We start from the raw sequence: 21,170 nt of genomic DNA on the forward strand, positions 1-21,170 counted from the left end.
TGCACTTCTATCCTTAAGAGCAAACATTCCTCTTGACAAGACTCACACCCTGGCTTGGTACTCACTTACATCAGCCTTCTCTCAGAGAGGGAGCCACTGGTTCTTAGGAGTAAAACCCCAACAAGGCCTCTGAAACAAGCCTCTGACTTCAAGTTCAGCAAAATCACACATTACACATCTAGCCGCCCTGTAATACAAACACCACAATTGGTGGCATCGGGGCCTAACTCTCATGTAAAGGTACAAATGAAAAAAAAAAAAGGAAAACCTTTCCCTAACCTCTTACAAAATGTACACATTGTGTGAGGTGCTTTTAAACTCAACCTGTTATTGTTTACATATTGAGTATCAATTCATCTAATTATATAGTGCCTTGCTATGTTATTTTATTCTTTAATAGAAGCAACAACTCAGATGGATTACAGTTTTTACAGCAAGAAAAAAAAACTCACTACCAACAGAAAATAAAGCATTTTAGCAGATTATTTCCCTACCCTAGTTATCCACATATGGTCAGTAAATGCCACCATGGAATACTCTTGATAATCTCTACCCTTTTTTCTATGGTTAAAACATGGCAAGATGACACCTTTTAGATTAGGGAAATTTTTGCGACCTTGCCAAATATTTGGTATTCATTTTGTACCCCGCCCCAGGAATCAAATGAACTCCTTCAGGACCCAAGATGATGAGTGTACAAGGTAAAACATTTTTTTATACTTTTTTCTTTGCCATGACAGATTTACTGTTTTGATCTTTCTTCAATGGTTACATTAAATGCTAATAAAAAATGAAAGGTTTATATCTTCCCTAATAGTCTCCTGATGGGAACCTGCATATTACATAAGTAGGTCAAATTTCTAATTTTCTGTCTCAAATGCTGATACTGCAGACCTGAGGGAAAAGCTATACCAGAAGGAGCAAAAGAATGAAAAAAAGAACTAAATTACACAGCTGAACTCACATCCAAAGCCACCTTCCTTCAAAGCTCCACAGAGTCCCTTCAGGAAGAGTCATCTACAGTGTGTAATATTTACGAATACAGTTTGTAGTCACTGACTCAACCCTCTAGGATTAAATGCACTGGCTGAAATGTTTCTATGAATATTGACTCGACCAGGATATAAAACACACAACTGTAAGTATTTTTAAGATTTACAGGGCCACCTCCGATTTAACATTACCACCCTTTAGCTTCTGAATCAATTTAAAAGACCTTATATAAACCTCTTGGTAACAAAACAACAATGAAACATTTCCCTTTAACTGGCCTCTGAACACTGATGTGGAAAATGTTTAGCACATCAATCTTCTCTTAACTCCCGGGTGAAAGGGGGTTTCTTTCTTCTCTTATCTTTTTAAGAACAGACAATAATAACACAAGCAAGTTGCCTGACACAAGTGAGTCAAGAAAAGGTTTTGGGGAAAAAAAGGAAACAATGAACAATACAAGACTATCTGGTTCATGTCACTGCTCATCACACTGAAAGAAAAATAGGTGACCCAAAAGGATAAGCATGTGCTTTCTTAAAGAAAAGAAGGCAAGGGACACACAGAGTGAATCAACATGCTTTTGAAATGACACACTTCTTAGTGTAATGATGATACTTTCTGGAGAAACCTGCCTTTGTGTTTAATGGGATGGTTTCTAGCCCCATCTGTTTTTATCTCAGGCACCACTGCAGCTACCTTATGACCCCACAAATGGTTATTTTACTTGATGTTCTACTAATTATAATCACATTTTTTAAAGTACAGCATTTTAATGAAAACCATCATTTTTCAAGTCTATCAGAGATAATTTTTTTTATTCAACATACTTGCAGGAAGAAGAGTAAAAGTCAATGTAGGAGCACAAAAATATATTGTCAGTACCATCAAGTCTGTACACTTGTCTATGACATTTTTCTTATTTTAACTTAGGAAATAAAGAGAGAATAAAATGAAAAAATAATTAAATAAATAAAGCCATATAAGAGTGGTGAACTAGGAAGGAGCAATTTCCTTTTTTTTTCAAATGCTAAAAGCCTGTCCCTTGACACATTCAACCTCAGACTTAAAGCTCAAAGTTGACTAATGTCTCACTTGGAAGGAGCAGAGTCCTTGGGTTAGTCACAGTTCAAGGATCCTGCTGGGGTGACTGTTTCTCCAGGGAAATTTAAAACATGATTCTATCTGTCCTTTATCGCTTAAATTAAAGTTCATCAATAAATGAATTACAAAAAATGAATTACAAAATCACTTCTTTCTTTTGCTGTTAACTCTCTGCAAAAAAGTTTTATCAAAGCAAGGTTATATAACATGTCTTTAAATAAGAAATCCTAAGAAAAGGCAACCAACTTCCCTCCTTGCCACAAGGCACTTTAAACATAAAAATGTGACCTCATGAAGATACTTACCTAAATATCCAAATACCTACAAATAAAGTTGTCTAAAGGAGATGACTATATCTCAGATTACAACCTTTTGGCTTAACGTGTAACTTGAAGATTAGAGAAAAGATAAAGGTCAAAGGGAATCTTCTGGTGGTTTGTTACCAAGGAAAGACAATACACTTGTTCTTGCCAGGAACTTTGAGATTTAACAAAGGAACATATGCAAAACATTCTGAGCTCTTCTAAGAAATGTAAACTCTCTCCAGTAATCTGAAAGTCTGATAGGTTTTAGCTTCTACATTCTAGACAAAAGCAACCTGGGAGTTGGCAGCACTTCTCAACTCTTTGCTGGCTATAGAAATCCCAGAGCTCTAGAAAGCCACACATGCCTTCACTTAATTTTTCTCTGCTTAAATACTAAAATGATCATGGTGCTATTTTTTTTCCATCTAAATACTACAGAGGTTAACTGTTATTAGTTCTGTGGCTAAAAGCCAGAATCTAAAGAAAAGCCTTTTCCACCTACCTAGTAAATACAAAACTGATCTTTCACTTGCCATTACTGCTACTTTTGCAAAATGCTTTTTAGACTCAGTTATCACAAAACAATTTCTTAAAAAAGAGTTTGCATTTTGATGTTTGCAGACCAACCACTCCACACTGCTGTCCACCTCTAAATTACAATAACCTCTTGATTAAACAGTAGTCACTTGAAACACAGAGACATTAATCAACCACTCAGACTTACATTCAGGCCTTTACTTATTAAATCACATAATAATGGGTCTAATGCTAATCTTTAGACCTAGTTTTCAAAGTAATAAAAGACAATGACCTGTTTACCGAAGAAGTCTCTAACACTTTTTGAGTGTGCACACCTATCTATTTGGCCATGTACTTTTAATACGTATATATTTGTATGTGTACTTGTTAGTTCTAAACTGTATGTATGGACTAATGTATAATTATGAAGTGAATAACTAAAACAGAAATTTTAGAAGGAAGGCTGAGATAAACGTTTACTATTTTCTCCCCATACCTCACGGAATCTATATAGTATGCCTTCTTTATAGACCACTGACTTAAAGAACCACTTTATTCTAGCCTAAGTATCCTTTTTCTAATATACATCATGTTAAATAAGCTAAAGGCTGCTTTAGTCCAAACTTGTATGGATGGATTGGCTGAGAGGGGATCAGTAAAATCTAATTCAGAGGGTCTCACTCTACAGCTCCTAGGGAATGACACCACTGGTAAGGTAATTATTTACTGATCATCTATGCCCGACGTCCTGTGCTCTGGGAGATCTTTGAGAGAGCTAGCGTTACTGTGCATCTCATGGTAGAAGCACCACAGAGTGTTAGAGGAGTGAGTCCTTCTCTGAAGAACCTAGACATAAAGAATATAAGACACTCAAGCAATGTAACAGTAATTGGGTGATGATTCGTAAGAAAAATGCTCAGTATTCCCACCACTGGCAACCTGCTGATTCCAAAACAGAAAGATGGAAACAAAGACAGTCAACCTGTGGTTCTCAAAGCAAATCATTAATCTACTTCTGAAAATCAGGAAACTGTCTTCTAGAGTAAGGGCCATTATTTAAGGCTGATGCAGCTTGAGGAGCCTGAGGGGGCATAGACAGACCTCCTGAAAAGAAGTACAGCAGGCTGAACCTGATGGCCTTTAATGTCCATGATGAGAAATCTCAACTTTCCTTCCGGCTTTTTGGTATATGACCAGCACATTGCATTAATTTCTTTCCAAGCCAGAAATTCTCAATCTCTTCCTAGTTAACAAGTTTGTATTCACCCAGAAGGAAGCCTGGAAATGTGTGACTGCAAGCTCAAAGACGATGCTTTGCTTATCATTTTACTTATGGAAACCTAAAAATATCACCCTCAGTTATTACTGTAATACTGACATACGACAAAGAATGTGATCAACATAAAACCAATCAATGAAACTAGGTATGGAAATGTATTCGGGTACTTCTAATCTACTCTTCTTTCAACTCAAAATACCTATTGATGTGTTATCAACACCATCTAATGGTTGGTCACTGCATACACCTAATATTTAATGTAAGATTACAATATAATATCAGCTGCCATTATTGAAGATCTATCAATGTGAGCTTTATGTATATTATTTATTTTCTAATAGCAAACCTACGGGATAGATTTATTATCTCATTTTACAGATGCCGAACAAATTATGAGATGTTAACTAACTTACTCAAAACTGTATTTGGTGTGTGGTTAGGCTACAATCTGAAACCAGACCTTCTTCTAGAACTTACATTTTTAAAACTACTTCACTACATGCTTTATTTCCAAATCTGTGTTTCTTTTTTCCCAATTTCATTCAATGATGTATGGTTAGGAGCATAAATAATTAAAATAAAATGTGATAAGTAGTTAGATGAAAACTAGTGGAAAACAACACAGGCTTTAATCATCTGAAAAATCTGTGTTCAAATCCTGACTCTCTTACTTACTAGCAATATTATCCCACGAAATATACTTAACTTTCTGAGTGCCCATTTTTGTCATCTGTGGAAGAGAAATAACTATCTTGCAGAACTGTTCTGAAGATTAAATGTAAAAAGCACACTGAATTGTGCCTGGTAATGTAGTAAGCATGAAATAAACGCTATTATTATTTTTTGGTGTACAAAACAGTATGGGACCAGAGAAGAGGAAATAAATGTGCCTAGAAGATGAAAGACACAGTACATGATACTCAGGAAGGGTTCCTACTAGTTTGTGTCTAAGCTTAGCATATGAGTCTTTTTGCTGAATCTCTCCAGATGATCCAGTGTGCTTAAGGCTCACTCCTTACTCCTAGCTGAAAGTATATATAGGTAGTGCTAGCAGTAAACCTTACCCTGAGGGCCAAGACTGGAAGGAAAGAAGAAAGGCTGAAATACACTGTGTATGTGAAGTGCTGGACCTGAAATCAAAGACCGCTTAACGTTTTCAAGCTTCTGCTGGAGAGGGTAGGAAGCTGGCTCCGACTTGCCATTGGCTAATCAAGACGAGACTGTTTCACTTCAGGGCACAGTCCTCTTCTATCTCAATCAGGAACCATTGAGTGGAGCTTGGATACGGGCCCAGGAGGTCTGAGAGCATGCCAGGACTATCTCACATAGTCTTGTCTCAAAACAGGTCATTTGGAACAGAAGAGTAAAATTAAGTTCCTCTGTTCAATATTTGGATGTTATTCTGAAACTGTGCAAGGACAGGTCTGTTTGCGGTTTAACATCAAAACTATGTGCATTTAAAGGGGCTGAGGTTTCAATGTAATTTGTACACAGAAATAGTTTGTGCTATTTCTGTTGGGGAGTTAAAAGGACTTTTTAAGTTATGAAAAATAGTCTGACTATGACCTTTAGAAAAACATAATTATTTTGACTCTTCCAAATATAACCATGTTTTAAATAATAGTCAGCATTATTAGAAAAGGCAAATATTGTTTAAAATAAATTAAGCTACAGGCTAAGGGAGTAATGGGCATTATGACTGCTCTTTAGAGAGCTACAAGATTCATGACTTCATGTTTAATAAAAATGTCACAGATGCACAAATATGTTTTTTGGACTCCATGCATTGAAAAAGAATGATTTCAGCATACCCCATGGCTTTAAGATGAATGAGAGAATATAATTTTCCAAAACTATTAGGATACTCTAAACAGCTAAATTAAAACACTGATTTTTTACTACTTCTTTTACCCTCTAGGCTTCATTATTTAAATAATTTCTTTTAGCAGGTCCAAGACTGACACAAATTAGCCACATGCCAGAAACTGGGCAACAATCTGCATTTTCTGTATGTTTCATGTCTTATTTAATATATTCTTCAGACACTAGAAGTAGATAAATTCTAACGTACACCTTTTTGGTTCTAGCTGCCAGCATTAACTCAGTCAATCTGACCTTCAAGAGCACCACTCTAACCTCTGCTCATACTCCACTCCCAATACTAACCATTTAACATATCACTTCACCACTGATAGAAGAAATTGAAATTAACCTAGCAAGGACACACACTAAAAAACAGTAGCTAATTTTTTGTGATGACTTCAGGTAAGAATGAATCCAGATAAGAATGATGTACATACCTGTACCACAGGGTCTTTTGGTTGGTGTGATTAACGAGACATGAGCTGTATCTGTGCATGGCCCACCTAGAAACAGAAAGGCAAGCATATCAGTCAGGATATACCCTCTACAAGCCCATCACGTCCATCTCAGATAAAGAGAAATACAGAGAGGTGGGGATTGACCTGCCAACATACATAAGGAGGGGCAAAAGGAAAGATGGAGGTGGTGTGGTGGTCGTACTGGTAGGTTAATTCTAAGGACCTAATTTTAGTTCAGCAATTTGGTCTATAGATCCCTACTCTTCCTACACGTTTTTCATAAAAAATAATCAAGTCTCACATAATATTAAGACGTTAAAGAATAAAATTTTAACTAGGATTCCAATCCTGGCAAAAGGAAATTACCCATAAGTTTGGGGAGATGAATTTTTCCACAGAGCAAATAGCAGGAGGATCCCCTCTTAGGTTGACCTCAGTAGTCACCCTATCTTTGAATCTATTGCAAAACTATATTCAAAAGAGAAAACTCCCTAAGGAACAACAAGCTGTCACAAGAAATAAGGATTATATTAATATATAAAGAGAGCACTACTGACCAAGGAAGACTACCTGGTTTAATTGTAAGAATAATATATGAAGAGGGTTTTCACAGAATCTTGAGGGTCTGGAGATCTGATGGATATGTTCAATGCAGGAGAATGCAAGAGTCAGTCAGTGGGTGAAAGCTTGAAAAGCAGTAATTTCATTCTGTAGAATCAGGAACACTAACAAATTCTTAAGGTGATACTGATATATACCCTAACCCTCCTGTGCTGGGCACCATGCCTACCTTCTGAAGTAGGATGTTATCGAATAAACATCAATACCAGTGATTCTCGACATGCCCTAGAAGGGGCAATGGTGACGATCATAAGGAAGAGAACACCCAAGCAAATGTTTCACATATGAATTGAAAAGGCTCCTCAGGTAACTATGACTAGCAAAGGGAAACATAGCTATATGTCACCTCATGTGACAAGACTTCACATTGAGGTTACTTACTGAAAAGGAACTTAAGATGAAAGAGCTCTGAAACCTGTTTTTGAAGTTTATGCCACCAAGATCCATTCATTGGTTTAGGGGCCTGGAGATCCCACCTAAGAAGTTCCTCATTAGTCCACACTTTCCTATACACCAAGGCCTTTAAGAGTAGCAAACCTTAGTGGGTGCAAGAATATACACAGAGGAAATAGGACAAGGGAGGATAGAACAAGTGTATTGCTAATGTCAAAGAGTACTCAACATATACCTACTATGTGCCACCATGGGTTAGTCTCACGCTCAGGGAGCTTAGAATCTTGTAAGGAAGACAAAATTCGTGTAAATAAATAAAGAACAATACGTAACACCAATAAAGAGTGGTGGAAAATGACTAAATGCCAAAGACTATGGAACAAATAATAAATGCTAAATGTGATCAGGAAGAAGGATATTTATCATTGGCTAACATCGCCTGGAAATACTTCTAAGAATTTGAAAAAGGCAAGAATAAATTGAAAGAAAGACCAAAAGAGCAGGGCATTTCAACTGAAACTTTTTTTCTACAAATGTCACACATTCACCAGAGAAAGCTTAACAGACTAAACCTCCAGAGGTCCAAATGGACAACTGTGACATGAAAACAGGCAACATGGAGAGACAATAAGCAACAGGAAAACCTGATACAGACCCTACATCCTTGAGAACCCAGTGGGGACTGATTTCTACAGCTCAATAAAATGCTGTAGCTTCTGCTTCCATGTGAGTTTTAGTTTTGGCTGTTGTTAACTGAAGTATTCTTATTTCTAAAAAAATATAGGCTTTTCTAGAAGACTCAGTTTAAAGTCCTGCAAGTACTCCCTACTTGCTGGGTAATCCTGGATAAGTGAGCCTCAGTTTAAGAAAAAAATGGGGATAGAAAAATTGCCCATAATCTGCAGTATTGATGAGGTCATCTGTACAGAAAGATTTCATAAGCTATAAAGCTTTATATTATGTATTATCACTTTGCTTCCATCAGATTATATGTTCCAAAGGGTTAAGACCCAATTTGTCATCTACTCTTGGCTCAATTATGTGGTCAGTGGCACTTAATAGTCTTTATTGAGAGACCACTGCAAGTTGTTTGATTGAATCAGGAAAGTAATGTATATTTTCTAAGACTTTTAAAAACTGAAACATAACATAAAGAAAATAAAACACTAGAATAAATTTGCACAAATTTTAAGTATACACTCAGCAGAGTTTAAAAATATATACACACACATAATGTGAAATGACCATCAGATAAAAATTAGAGCATTTCCAGAACCCAGAAAGTTCAAGGGAGCATTTTAAAAATAGATGCCCCAACCCTGACTCTGGAAATTTTGATACAGTAAGTTGGGGTGGGCAGAGGAAGACAGAAGTGTACATTTTTAAGCCAGATGAACATAATGTAAATATTAACAGCTGGAGTTAGTTCCAATCTCTGATAACATTTTCTTTTACTCCATGCTCAGTATCTGGCCAAGAACACTGAATTACCACAACATTGTGAGCTGCACAGAGCACGAGAGTCAGTAACAACTTAACTACCAGAATACCTTTTAAGAAAGGACATAAAATAATTCATCCAGTAAAAGTATGTGAGAAGGGAGAAATCGGTCAAATCAAAACCCCTAAAGAACTTTGGCTGGGACTCATAAGTAGCACTTCCATGTTTACAAATGAAATCTTTACCTCATCTGTAGATTTCGAGTTTATTCTTTTAAAAATTCCTAATGGATGAATTCCTATAGGTTTTGGCAAATACACAAATAACTCTAAGGCTATGTAGCATATCTCAACATGCATCACCATGAAAGTGTTCTCTAGAGAGCTTGTTAAACTAACAACCCAATTCAATGTCACTGCATTAAAGTACAAATAAAACCATAGTTGAGCCAAAACAAACTGACAGCAAGAGTAACTGACAGTGATAATATATCCCAGCTTTGATAATTGGACAATATCATAAACAGAGAACTTGGAATTAAGTTTGGTCTGACATACTACAACTATGAAACTTTAAAATCCGGAACAGATGCATATGAGCACTACGCACATATTCTATACTAACTGTGCTGTCACACAAAATCCGTGTAACTCTCAAACAGAGCACTCACAGAAGATTACACTACCTACCCTTACACAATTACAAATCTTCCTCAGACTATGGGGTCACATCGTGATAAACCCATTGTAAATTGAAAGTATTGTAAATAAAATATGCCTTGAATACACCTAACCTACTGAACATTATAGCTTAGCCTTGCCTATCTTAAACGTGCTCAGAACACTTACATTAGTCTACAGTTAGGCAAAATCATTTAGCATTAAGCCTATTTAATGCTAAAACATTTAATAAAATGTTGAGTATCTCAAAAAATGTTGAGTATCTCATTTAATAAATGCTAAAACACTGAATAAAATGAATATCTCATTTAACAAAATATTGGATATCTCATGTAATTTGTAGAACACTGTACTGAAAGAGAAAAATAAAACTGGCTGTATGGGTACGGAATGGCTGTAAGTGAATCAGTTGTTTGCCCTAATAATCATGTGGCTCACTGGGAGCCAAGGCTTCCTGCTGCCCAGAATCACAGAGTATTTTACCACATATTGCTAGCCCAGGAAACAATCCAAAATCAAAATCTGAAGTATGATTTCTACTGAATGCACATCTCTTTCACTCCATCATAAAGTTGAAAAAATCCTAAATTGAACCATCATAAGTTGGGATAATGTGTAATTCCAAATCAACTCTGTTAAAATGAATGCAGGAAATTAACAGCCACTCAACGGGAATTTTTTCAGGTTTCAGCCACAACAATAAAAACGTAACATGGGTCTCATTGGTTATAGGAAATAAAATAATTTTGAGAGTTGATGGTAAGGGTCAAAGTCAGGGCATCTGCTCTATCAAGGAACAGAATTGGCTTTTCTTTACTGGGCTTCCTAATGCCTGAGAGAGGGACTGGCATATGGTCCCTTAAATCATGCACTCTGCTAATTTTGGCCTTTGTTCCTCTTCTTTCCAGGCAGCAGGGTGAACAGAGCTAATAACTGAGAGCAAGGTGAGGAAGCTTCTTCATGACTGGGTTCTATAGGTGTGTGTGTGTGTGTTTATTCAGTGGTATCAAGATTGGGAAAAATAAATGTATTTCTAGCACAGAATGATTTACACCATTACCCTCTAGCCTATATTAGTAGCAACTGGGTTTGGAAAAATAAATTTCGGGCTTTTAAATATTTTAAAAAATCATAAAGTTCCTTAATATGACAGGCTCTCCAGGAATTCTGAACCAGATGACACCTAGAAAACCAACTTGAACAAACTTCTGCCAATCACCACAAGAGCTTTTTGCTTTCTTTTGCTAAAGCACATACAGTATCTGAATTTTTTTCGAATTTCCTCATTATCTATATATATTTAATAACAGACTATCATTTTGCTTTTGACATTACATTCAGAGGATATTTTCCTAAATTTCAACACTTCAGAGTCTGGAATTTGCAAGTAAGTAGTGTCTGTGGTTTGTGACCAGAAGTCTAAATACTCTATCTTGTCTTCTAGGGATGTTTCTATTCTTGTATTAAAGGTGTCACCCAGAATGAAGCACTGTGGATCGCATTTGCAATTCCACATGAGACCCATGAAACGAAATTCTTCAGCTTATATTCCCAACAACTAGAAATCTTTATAGCATCTGCAATAGGCAGTAGATTTTCTTGGGGAATCAGTACTGATTTCAGCCCTGTAAATATGAACACAGGGGTCAAATCTGCATATTAACTTCATCTACAAAACCAGAAGACCTGGATAAAGATATCCCACTAATTTCAACACATTTCAAGCTGAGGTAGCAAAATGCTTAATTTTTCTTTTCAGCCTCCTGTAGAGTTACTAAGCATGTTAAAAAAAAACCCTGAGCTACCCTAATCCCATAGACTGGTTGAAGACTATGCTTCATGGAGGAAGTAGAGAACATAGGTTTAGAAGATAGCTACATTTAGGTGGCAATCATCTTAGGTACTCAAAATCTAAGGTTGAGTAAATACAGAAAAATAGTATTTTCCCTTAGCCTTAAAAACAGATATAAAAAATCTGCCCAGAAAGGTTTTATTAAAACAGCTGTGATGACTGGTTATTTCTGGCTCCTTGTTCCACTAGCCCTTATGGGCTGCAGTTATATAATGTGCTAAGACACATCAATTAGGAAAAATGAACTGTCAAGGAGTCAGTCAGCTAAAAATTGCCAGAAGCTCAATAATCAAATAAATATTCTACTATCAGCTCTTTCATGGTAACTGCAAAACAGTAATACACAAAAATAGCCATTCCTTTTGCAGATTTGTAACACTTCAATATTCCTGCTTAATTAACATGACATTTACATAACAGTATCTAATTAATTTCCCCCTAAAGGCACTGTGGGCTAATTAGAAATGCATCATCCTTTTTAAACCAGTTTGTCAATTCCACTCTATCATAATCTGCATACTGTTTACCTTTGCAGCATCTTACTTTTCCAGGTTCAGTGTTCAAAAGGTGATTTCAGACCACAGATGCTAGGACTGTAATTCTCCCCTCAGAGATTCATAATCTCTTACTGATGGCTTTTTCAATGAGGCATTTCAAAAAAAAAAAAATCTATGGAATCTATGAATGAAGACAGTGAACTAAACTTTATACTGTCTCCTGATGTAGCCATATTAAGAATATAAAACTGCCTTTAAAAAAAAATCTGTATTTTTCAGCAGTAAAATATTCTTTCTTTAAAAGCCTTCAGCATACACGTGGAGGCCTAAAATAGTAAATGGTAAGACATGAACAGTGGCAAATCAGATCAGAATGCACAAGAAAGTCAACTCTTCAGAAAAGAAAACCCTATCCTCCAACTTTACCCTAAACCTGCAATACATGAATTGTTTTAATCAGGAAGGACACACCTAATCTGCCTACATAATTGAGTTTGAAAAGCAACAACTATTAAAAACAAGGATACATAAAGATACAATGAGTGGGAATCTAAGTTTACAGAAAATCTTCAGCACAGATAATAGCTCTCCCAGTTCTCCAAATGAAACTTCCAAATTAAATCACTTATGAAGCTTGTTACAGAAGTTCTAAGTCATTGCATGATCTCTCACACCATTTAGATCTACATTAGGGATTCGTAAGAGTGGGATTTTGAAAGTGGGTCAAAAGTTGCTATAGGCAGCTATCTATCTTGCTCATAAATGGCTTATCAACAAAATATCATTAGCATTCCACCCCACACCTCCTAATAATTACAGTGTTGGTCCCCTCTGCAAATAGTGTGTGGGTGTGTGTATGCATGCATGCTTATTAGCCTATTTGCTCAATATAAATAAAATTAAAAATTCTCCATATACCACCTTCTCCAGGAACAACAATACAAGCAAAATGAAATCAGGAATGCTTTCCATTGCCCAGTATTGATGGACTCTTTTATGGGAGTAGAGTAGATATCCTTGCTGGGGTCAGGGAATATGTTTCAGAAGAAATGCTCTCCCTTGACACAGATGACCTCAATGGAATTAGCCTCAAAGGCAGGGGCTAAGTTTAGTGATCTTATCTTGGTAATCTAGTACTTAAGATGTTCAAAATATATTTTTCACTACTGAATGAAAATGACCCAGGCCAAAGCAGTTATTGGACATACATAGCTATTCAGAAGGGAACTGAAACTATTAATAAATACAGTTGATTTTCAGCCTATTTACATGCTGACCTACCATAGCAGTTCTTAAACATTTTGGTCTTGGGAACTTTTAACACTTAAAAATTATTAAGCACACTGAAGGGCTTCTGTTTATGTGTTGTTATATCTACTGTTATTTACTTGATCTGAAATTACAACTAAAAATATTTAAGAATATCTTAATTTAAAATTCGCAAAAATAATTACATGTCAACATAAAAACATACTGTTTTATAAAAACATACTTGTTTTTAACTAAAGAGGTCTAGCTTAAAGCTGACCTACATTTTCCTATGTGCATCTACATTCAATCTGTTACAATGTAGTGTTTATATGAAGCATAAAGAAAAAAACCACCCTTCACACAGATAGGTAGTTGGAAAAAGAAGAATTCATGGACCCCTGAAGGGTGTTGGGAACCTCTGTATGTCCTTAAACCACACTTTGAGAATGACTGATACAGAAAAAAACAATGAACCTAAAGACTAATATAATTTCCAAATTCCCCATACTTGTCTCAAATACCAACTGGCTTATTCTAGTCTTGCAGAAACCAATCGGTGCACTAACATAAATAGAAGTTACCCTTTAACAATGCAGGGGAGGTTAGGAACACCAACCCTGCACAATTGGAAATCCACATAGAACCTTTGACACTCCAAAAACTTAACTACCAAAAGCCTATTGCTGACAGATAACATAAATAGTCAACTAACACATATTTTATACATGTATTAGGTACTGTATTCATGCAATAAAGCTAGAGAAAAATGTTTGTTCAAATTGTACCAAATCTCCAAAAAATTTTTCAATATGATTAAAAGACCCAAGCAGCTCAACACATGATGTTCAAGGGTGAACTGTAATAGTGAAGGGTTTGCCCATTCTCAACAAAAAGTTAATATTTAAGTATATATATCAAGGATAGTGGAAAAAACTCTACTGTCATAACTTCAACCCAGGACATTCATTCTCTCCTACTTACACAGGAGGAATAAAAACATTTTCATGAAACTCAAAGGATTCTGAGCATGCAGTTTTCAATTTCAGTTTTTCAGATGCAATCTCTCAACTAGAATCCTCACATCCAAACCAGAACTTCCTACCTATTAAGATACTGACAAACACCCACCACCAATATTCCAAAATGTGATAAAGTCTAAAATAATTAACACTGAAATTCTAAGACACCACCATCTTGGGGATCAAAACTAGAATTTGAGAGGTCAGAATATCACCTGGCTATATAAAGTCAGCTCTGTTTTTACAAACTTTTCTCTCTGTGACAAAGTATATTTAATATGGATATGAAATCAGGAGCTGTCACTTCTTCAATTTAGGCTTCAGTTCTAACTATTTACAAGCATCACTAAGGGCCAACTCAGATTTTTGCATTTGCATTTTGCCATCAACAGGAGCATGAATCTCTTAACAACATTAATGGAAAAACTACTCAGCATTAGAAAAGCTTTTATTTTTTTTGACATAGTTCAGCTGCCAAGAACATTCTCATAAATTGTGGCCTGTGTCAACAACTAAAAGGCTGCAATGCCTTCCTCAGAAAAGTGATTTATGCATGTTCTTCACAAGAGGTTTAAGAGAAAATGGAAGAAGATATCTACTTAGGCCATAGGTTAGCATCACCCTGTGGACATTTAAAAAGAATCTGGAACATAGGTGTCTTTCTTTGTTGAGCCTGCCCCTTTGCTGAGCCTCTTCTACAGGTAGCTGTACCACAGATGGCAAAGCGTTCAGAGTGCCACTGAATGGAAGGTACCTTAGTTCAACTGCCCTGCTTTACATAAGAGAACACCAGCAGGTCTTACTGCCAGTAATTTCTCTTTGCAAATCATAGTTGAAAATCTCACAATTTGAATCATTTAGGGAAATCTTTATATTGATATTTTGGAATTTTTAAAAATCCTTACTAAGGTGGCATCCTATTGTTTTTATTAAATCTAAAGAATCATCCTTTTGATAGATCAAAAGGAAAATGGTTTATGAAGTAAAAGCACATGAATACAAAATGTAAAGTTTTACGTAGTCATCTTTAGGCATTAGGAGCTCTTAATTTTCAGAGACACATTCATATATATAATTAAAAGATATTCATGGAAGGTTCAAATAATTACTAACACATCCAAATAGATGTTTCTATTATAATAGGATTTTTTCAGCCAAACACCTCTATCATAATAAAGCTTATATTTAGTTTAAAATCTGCACAACGTCACCCATTACCTGTATCTACACGAAATAAAAACAACACGACAATTGCGAAGGGCTAAAGCTGTGTGAAGTGTGATTGTTCACTGTGACCTTTACTTTCACAGCAAAGTAAAGGACATTTTCTTTAGAAGGAACATTTAAAAACTGCATTTGCAAAAAGGGAGCAGTGATGATACTGCTTCAAAACCCAGTCTGAATATCAATACTATAATCTCATAGGTGCCCAAGGAAATCTTTATGGGAAATAAACTTCAGATTTGCAGACTTCTTAAGGGAGCCTTAAAAATGAGTGTTTAAAGTAGGCTAGTCCTCTCTCTTGCAAAGGGCAATCTGAAAGGGGAAATTCAGGTGATAAAAGAAAAGCCTATAAGCAGAAACTTTCCACAAAAGGCAGGTGGCTATCTGCACTGTTAAAAGAAAAAAAAAAGTCTCCCATTAGTCCCAAAACTCTGTTCAAACAAAGAGATGAACTGTCACCACCACAAGGCAATCAAATTTCAGAGTTTGGTAGGGAAACTGCCTTTTTGAGTTGCTTCATCTTGGGGTAACTGAATGCTACAGGCACAGAAAATAATAAAAGAGTATTAAGTATCTGTTCAAAATCAGATTCAAGGAGATTAAAGATGGTGGCATGGAGATTCAAGGAGATTAAAGATGGTGGCATGATGAAAGGTGAGACAGAGAACTCCTCCCCAAACCACATATAATATGAAAATACAGTTAATACAACTAATCTTAAAAGGGCAACAGGAAAGAAGGCTGTGCCAGACTGCATACACCTGAAGAACAGAGCAGACCTCACGAAACAGGAGTGTATATCAATGATACCTTAATAAAAAAAAGAAAAAGAAAAAAAAGTCAGATTCAAGCAGTAAGAAGCCTCTTCAAAACACTCTAAATTAACACATGAAGTACGTTTCTAAAAGTAAGAAAAATTAAGACAATTTTCTAAATATTTAGCTCAGTACACATTTATGGAGTACTGCCTTGCCAAGCACTGTGCTCGGTGTGCTGGAGCAGAGCAAAACAGCATAAAGTCAAGTCTCTGCTAATTTTGGGCTTAGCCTTTACACTGGTACAGAGAGATGGTATTCTCATGTCAAAGAGATAACCAAGACAATACACGATTAGATGTTACAGGTAGGAAGCACAAGAATTCCCTGGAAGAAGCAATAGTGTGGATGAAATGGTTTTGAGGTATGTGTCCAAGAGCATGAATAAAAATGGAAATACGAGTACCATGGTGTTTTCATGGTACAACAAGGATCTGGTTTTATTTCAAGCCTCATGAGGACCAATGCTGAAAAGGGAAGGCAGGCCACATACAATGAGGGGCCAGAATATGCAGGAGGCTATCTAATGTAAGACTAAGACTCTGGATGACGAAATAGGTAATAATGGGTTAATGAAAGAATTTTCTTTTTTGTTCAACACAATGTCAATGGAAGATTCATCTGACAAGTTTATGGACTAGGACAAGAGTAGATGCAAGAACAGGCTAAAGATCATGCCTGTAATCCTATGAAAACACAAAGGTGGCAGGGACAGCTTCCTAGACTTTTAATATTTCTCCACTGAGCTAACTAGAGGATTATAAGCAAAGATCAATTAGATGATATGAACAATATTAAGAATAACATTTAGTCTGTGTACTTAACATATTATATACTTTAAAGTTAAGAGCACCTTAAATAGAAGAAATTAAAATAAGAATACTATGTATAACTTTATTTCAGTTAATACAGAAATCTAAATGAAATTATTTTTTAATAATATTGCCAAAACTGACTTTAAATATAGAAAATATGAATAGTCCAAATCAGGTATCAGTCCAATCAGTTTTATGAATAAGTTCTTCAAGCTTTCAAAGGGTAGATATGTTACCCAATGTCAGAACATAAGACAAAAAGATGTGTTAGAGCACAGGGAAAGATGAAAAGCTTTCTAGGAGATTAACATACATGACACCAAACCTATACTCACCACACACACACACACACACACACACACACACACACACACACACACACACAAAATCAACTGTTTTATAAGAAAGGTGTAAAATTTAAAATACAACTATCATTTTTGTGTCCAGCAGTATACAGAAATAACTGGTAGGGTTTATTCAAGGAATGCAAAGGTGGTTTAACACCAGAAGACTATTAAGCTAACAGTTACACAATAAAGGAGAAATCCCTATGGTCGTCTCAGTAGATGCTAGAAAAGCATTTTATAAAATTCAATATTCCTCTCTTACTGAAAAAAACTAGCAAGCTATACTTACAGAACAATTTCCTTAACCTGATAAATCATATATACAAAAAATCTATATAGCAAATACTGTATTTGTGAAATACTGCTTAAATAATCTCATTAAAGTTAGGAATGAGAAAAAGAAAAATACATAAAGCTGTAAAAGAAACTGTACCAAGAAATGTTGTAAGCCTTAAATTAAGAAAATGATAGAGGAGGAGGTCCAAAATGGAAGTGTAGAAAGAGGCTGAATTCACCTCCTCCTACAAACATTCCAAACCTATACCTACATACAAGAGAAACTCTTTATGAGGAAAACCTGATGGTTGAAATAACAGTTTCTGCACAAGGAGGGACAAAACCACCTACACAGTGGCAGGAGAGATGGAGACATGGTAATGGTGGGACCTCCTCTTCCAAGATGACCTGAAGTAGGAAAGGAAAGCCCAGCCCCAAGGGACCCAGGCATAGATTCACCTGCCCTAGGGCACAGAAAAAAACTGGTTTAAAGGACAAAAAGACTGTAAGCGAAGGAAGCTGAATTAGAACTAGAGCATCTGCAAAATGGCTGGGGAACTGTTAGAACTCTCTCTGGGACAGGAGGTGCTAATGAGCACAGTTGTTCATATTAGCCCCATTCATATTGATAGCACTGAGGGGAGCAGGCCCAGATGCTCACACCAGCTCCACACGGCCCCAAGCAACCTTCCACCACAACCATGTCCAAACATGTCTGCACAAGACCCAGCAGCCCCAGCCAATGCACACTGGGACTTCCCTGTCTGACCCTGGCCACCCCCTAGCAGGATACCCACCAGGATGCCCCAGACTACACTCCTTCAGACCCCAGATACCTCATCAACTCAACATAGACCGGTACTACACAGCATGTCATAGATGAACCTCATGATAACTACAAACCAAAAACCAACTATACATACAAAAAAAATGAGAGAGGAATCTAAGTATAACACTGAAGAAAGTCATCATACACAAGGGGCGACAGCAAGAGAAGAAGAAAGAATCAGAAAAGAACAGTAACAACCAGAACACATGTAACAAAATCGCAACAAGTACATACCTATCAATAATTACTCTAAATGTAAATGGACTAACTGCTCCAATCAAAACACACAGGGAAACCAAATGTATAAAATAAAAAGTAAAAAGACCCATCTATATACTGCTACAAAAGATTCTCTTCTGATCTAAAGACACTCAGATTGAAACTGACAGGTAGAAAAAGATACTCCATGCAAAAAGAAATGAAAAAAACAAAAAAGCTGGGGTAGCAGTCATTATTAGACAAAACAGACTTTAAAACAAAGACTGTAACAAGAAAACAAATAGACATTACATAATGATAAAGAATAATTTATCTTTATAAATTATAGCAAGAAGATATAATAATTATAAATATCCACCATGCACCTCAGAGAGAAGCACCTAATAAACAAAGCAAAAAGAGAAATTGACAGTAAGATAGTATTAGTAGGGGACTTTAACATCCCCCTCTTACATCAATAGATAGATCATTTGGACAGAAAACCAATAAGGAAACAGTGGCTTTGAACAACACATTAGATCAGATGGGCTTAACACATGTAAACAAAACATTCCATACAAAAACAGAACAATCTTTCTTTTCAAGTGCACATGGAACATTCTCCAGGATAGATCACATTTTAGTCCACAAATCAAGTCTCAATAAATTTAAGAAGACTGAAAACATACCGAGCAGCTTTTCCAACCACAATGATATGAAACTCAAAATCAGTTAGAAGAAAAAAACTAAAAAATACAAAATGTGGAGGTTAGAGAATATGTAACTAAACAACCAATGGGTCAATGAAAAAATCAAAGAGGAAATTTAAAAAGTACTGGAGACTAATCAAAACAGAAACACAATAGTTCAAAATGTTTGGGATGCAATAAAATCCGTTCTAAGACGTTTATAATGATATAACCTCAAGAAACAAGAAAAATCTCAAATATATAATCTAACCTTACACCTAAAGGAACTAGAAAAAACCCGAAGTTAGTAGAAGGAAGGAAATATTAAATGTTGGAGTAAAAATCAATGAATTAAAAAAAAATTACAAATCAATGAATCTAAGAGCTGGTTCTTTGGAAAGATGAAACTGATAAAACTTTTAGCTAGTTTCATTAAGAAAAAAAGAGGACTCAAAACCAGAAACTGAAAGAGCAGAAGTTAAACCAACACCACAGAAATAAACAGGATTATGAAAGATTACTCTGAGAAAGTACATGACAACAAATTAGATAACCAAGAAAAAATTCCTATAAACATGCCATGTTCCAAGACTAAAATAAGAGGAAACAGAAAACCTGAATATACCAGCAATGAAATTGAAGCAGTAATAAAAAACAAACTCCCCCAAAATAAAAGTCTAGGGCTAGATCACTTTACAGGTGAATTCTACACATTTCTTTTAAAGAAGATTTAATACCTATCCTTCTCAAACTATTCCAAAAAAATGAAGAGGAAGAAATGCTCCAAATTCATTCTACAGAGCCAGCATTACTTTGATGCCAAAACTAAAGACACTAGGAAAAAAAGAAAACTACAGACCAATATACCTGATAGACACAAATGCAAAAATCCTCAATAAAATATGAGCAAACCAAATTCAAAAGTACCTTAAAAGAATCATTCACCATGACCCAAGTGGGATTTATTCCAGAGATACAAGGATAGTTCAACATCCACAAATCAATGTGATATACCTCATTAACAGAGGAAGAATAGACACCATATGATCATGCCAACAGATGCTGAAAAAGCAAAAACTGAACATCCATTCACGATAAAATTGAACACCTGACAAAACTGAACATTCATTCATGATAAAAACTCTCACAAAGTATAAAAGGGAACGAACATCAATGTAATAAATGCCACATAGGACAAACTCATAGCTAACATCATACTGAATGGTGAAAAGCTAAAAGTTTTTCCTCTAAGATAAGGAACAAGATAAGGATGCCCACTCTACTTTTAATTCAACATAGTACTGGAAGTCCTAGCCATGGCAAACAGACAGGAAAAAGAAGTAAAAGGCATCTAAATGGTTAAGGAAGAAGTGAAACTGCCACTATTTGCAGATAACATGGTTAGTATATATAGAATACCCTCAAGACTCCATCAAAAAACTGTGGAATAAATGAGTTTGGTAAAACTGCATGATACAGAATCAATATACAGAAACAGGTTGCATTTTTGTATAATAATGAACTAGCAAAAAGAAATTAAGAAAACAATCCCATTTACAATTACATTAAAAAGAATAAAATACCTAGGAATAAATTTACCAAAGAGGTGAAAAACCTGTACTCTGTAAACTTTCAACACATTAATGAAAGATATTCAAGGTGACACAAATTAAGTGGAAAGATATTCCATGCTCACAGATTGGAA

At 35.7% G+C, this 21,170-nt stretch overlaps 1 protein-coding gene across 1 annotated transcript in view; it reads right to left on the reverse strand.

The window, feature by feature from the left end:
* Nucleotides 1–21,170, reverse strand: part of ZFAND3 (zinc finger AN1-type containing 3) — a 428,063-nt gene that overhangs the window by 67,563 nt on the left and 339,330 nt on the right. Inside the window, exon 5 of the mRNA XM_036907135.2 lies at nucleotides 6,498–6,563. Coding sequence (XP_036763030.1) covers nucleotides 6,498–6,563 — 66 coding nt within the window. The remainder of the gene's footprint in view (nucleotides 1–6,497; nucleotides 6,564–21,170) is intronic.

The sequence above is a fragment of the Manis pentadactyla genome, chromosome 16, assembly GCF_030020395.1.
Source record: "Manis pentadactyla isolate mManPen7 chromosome 16, mManPen7.hap1, whole genome shotgun sequence".
Lineage (NCBI taxonomy): Eukaryota > Metazoa > Chordata > Mammalia > Pholidota > Manidae > Manis > Manis pentadactyla.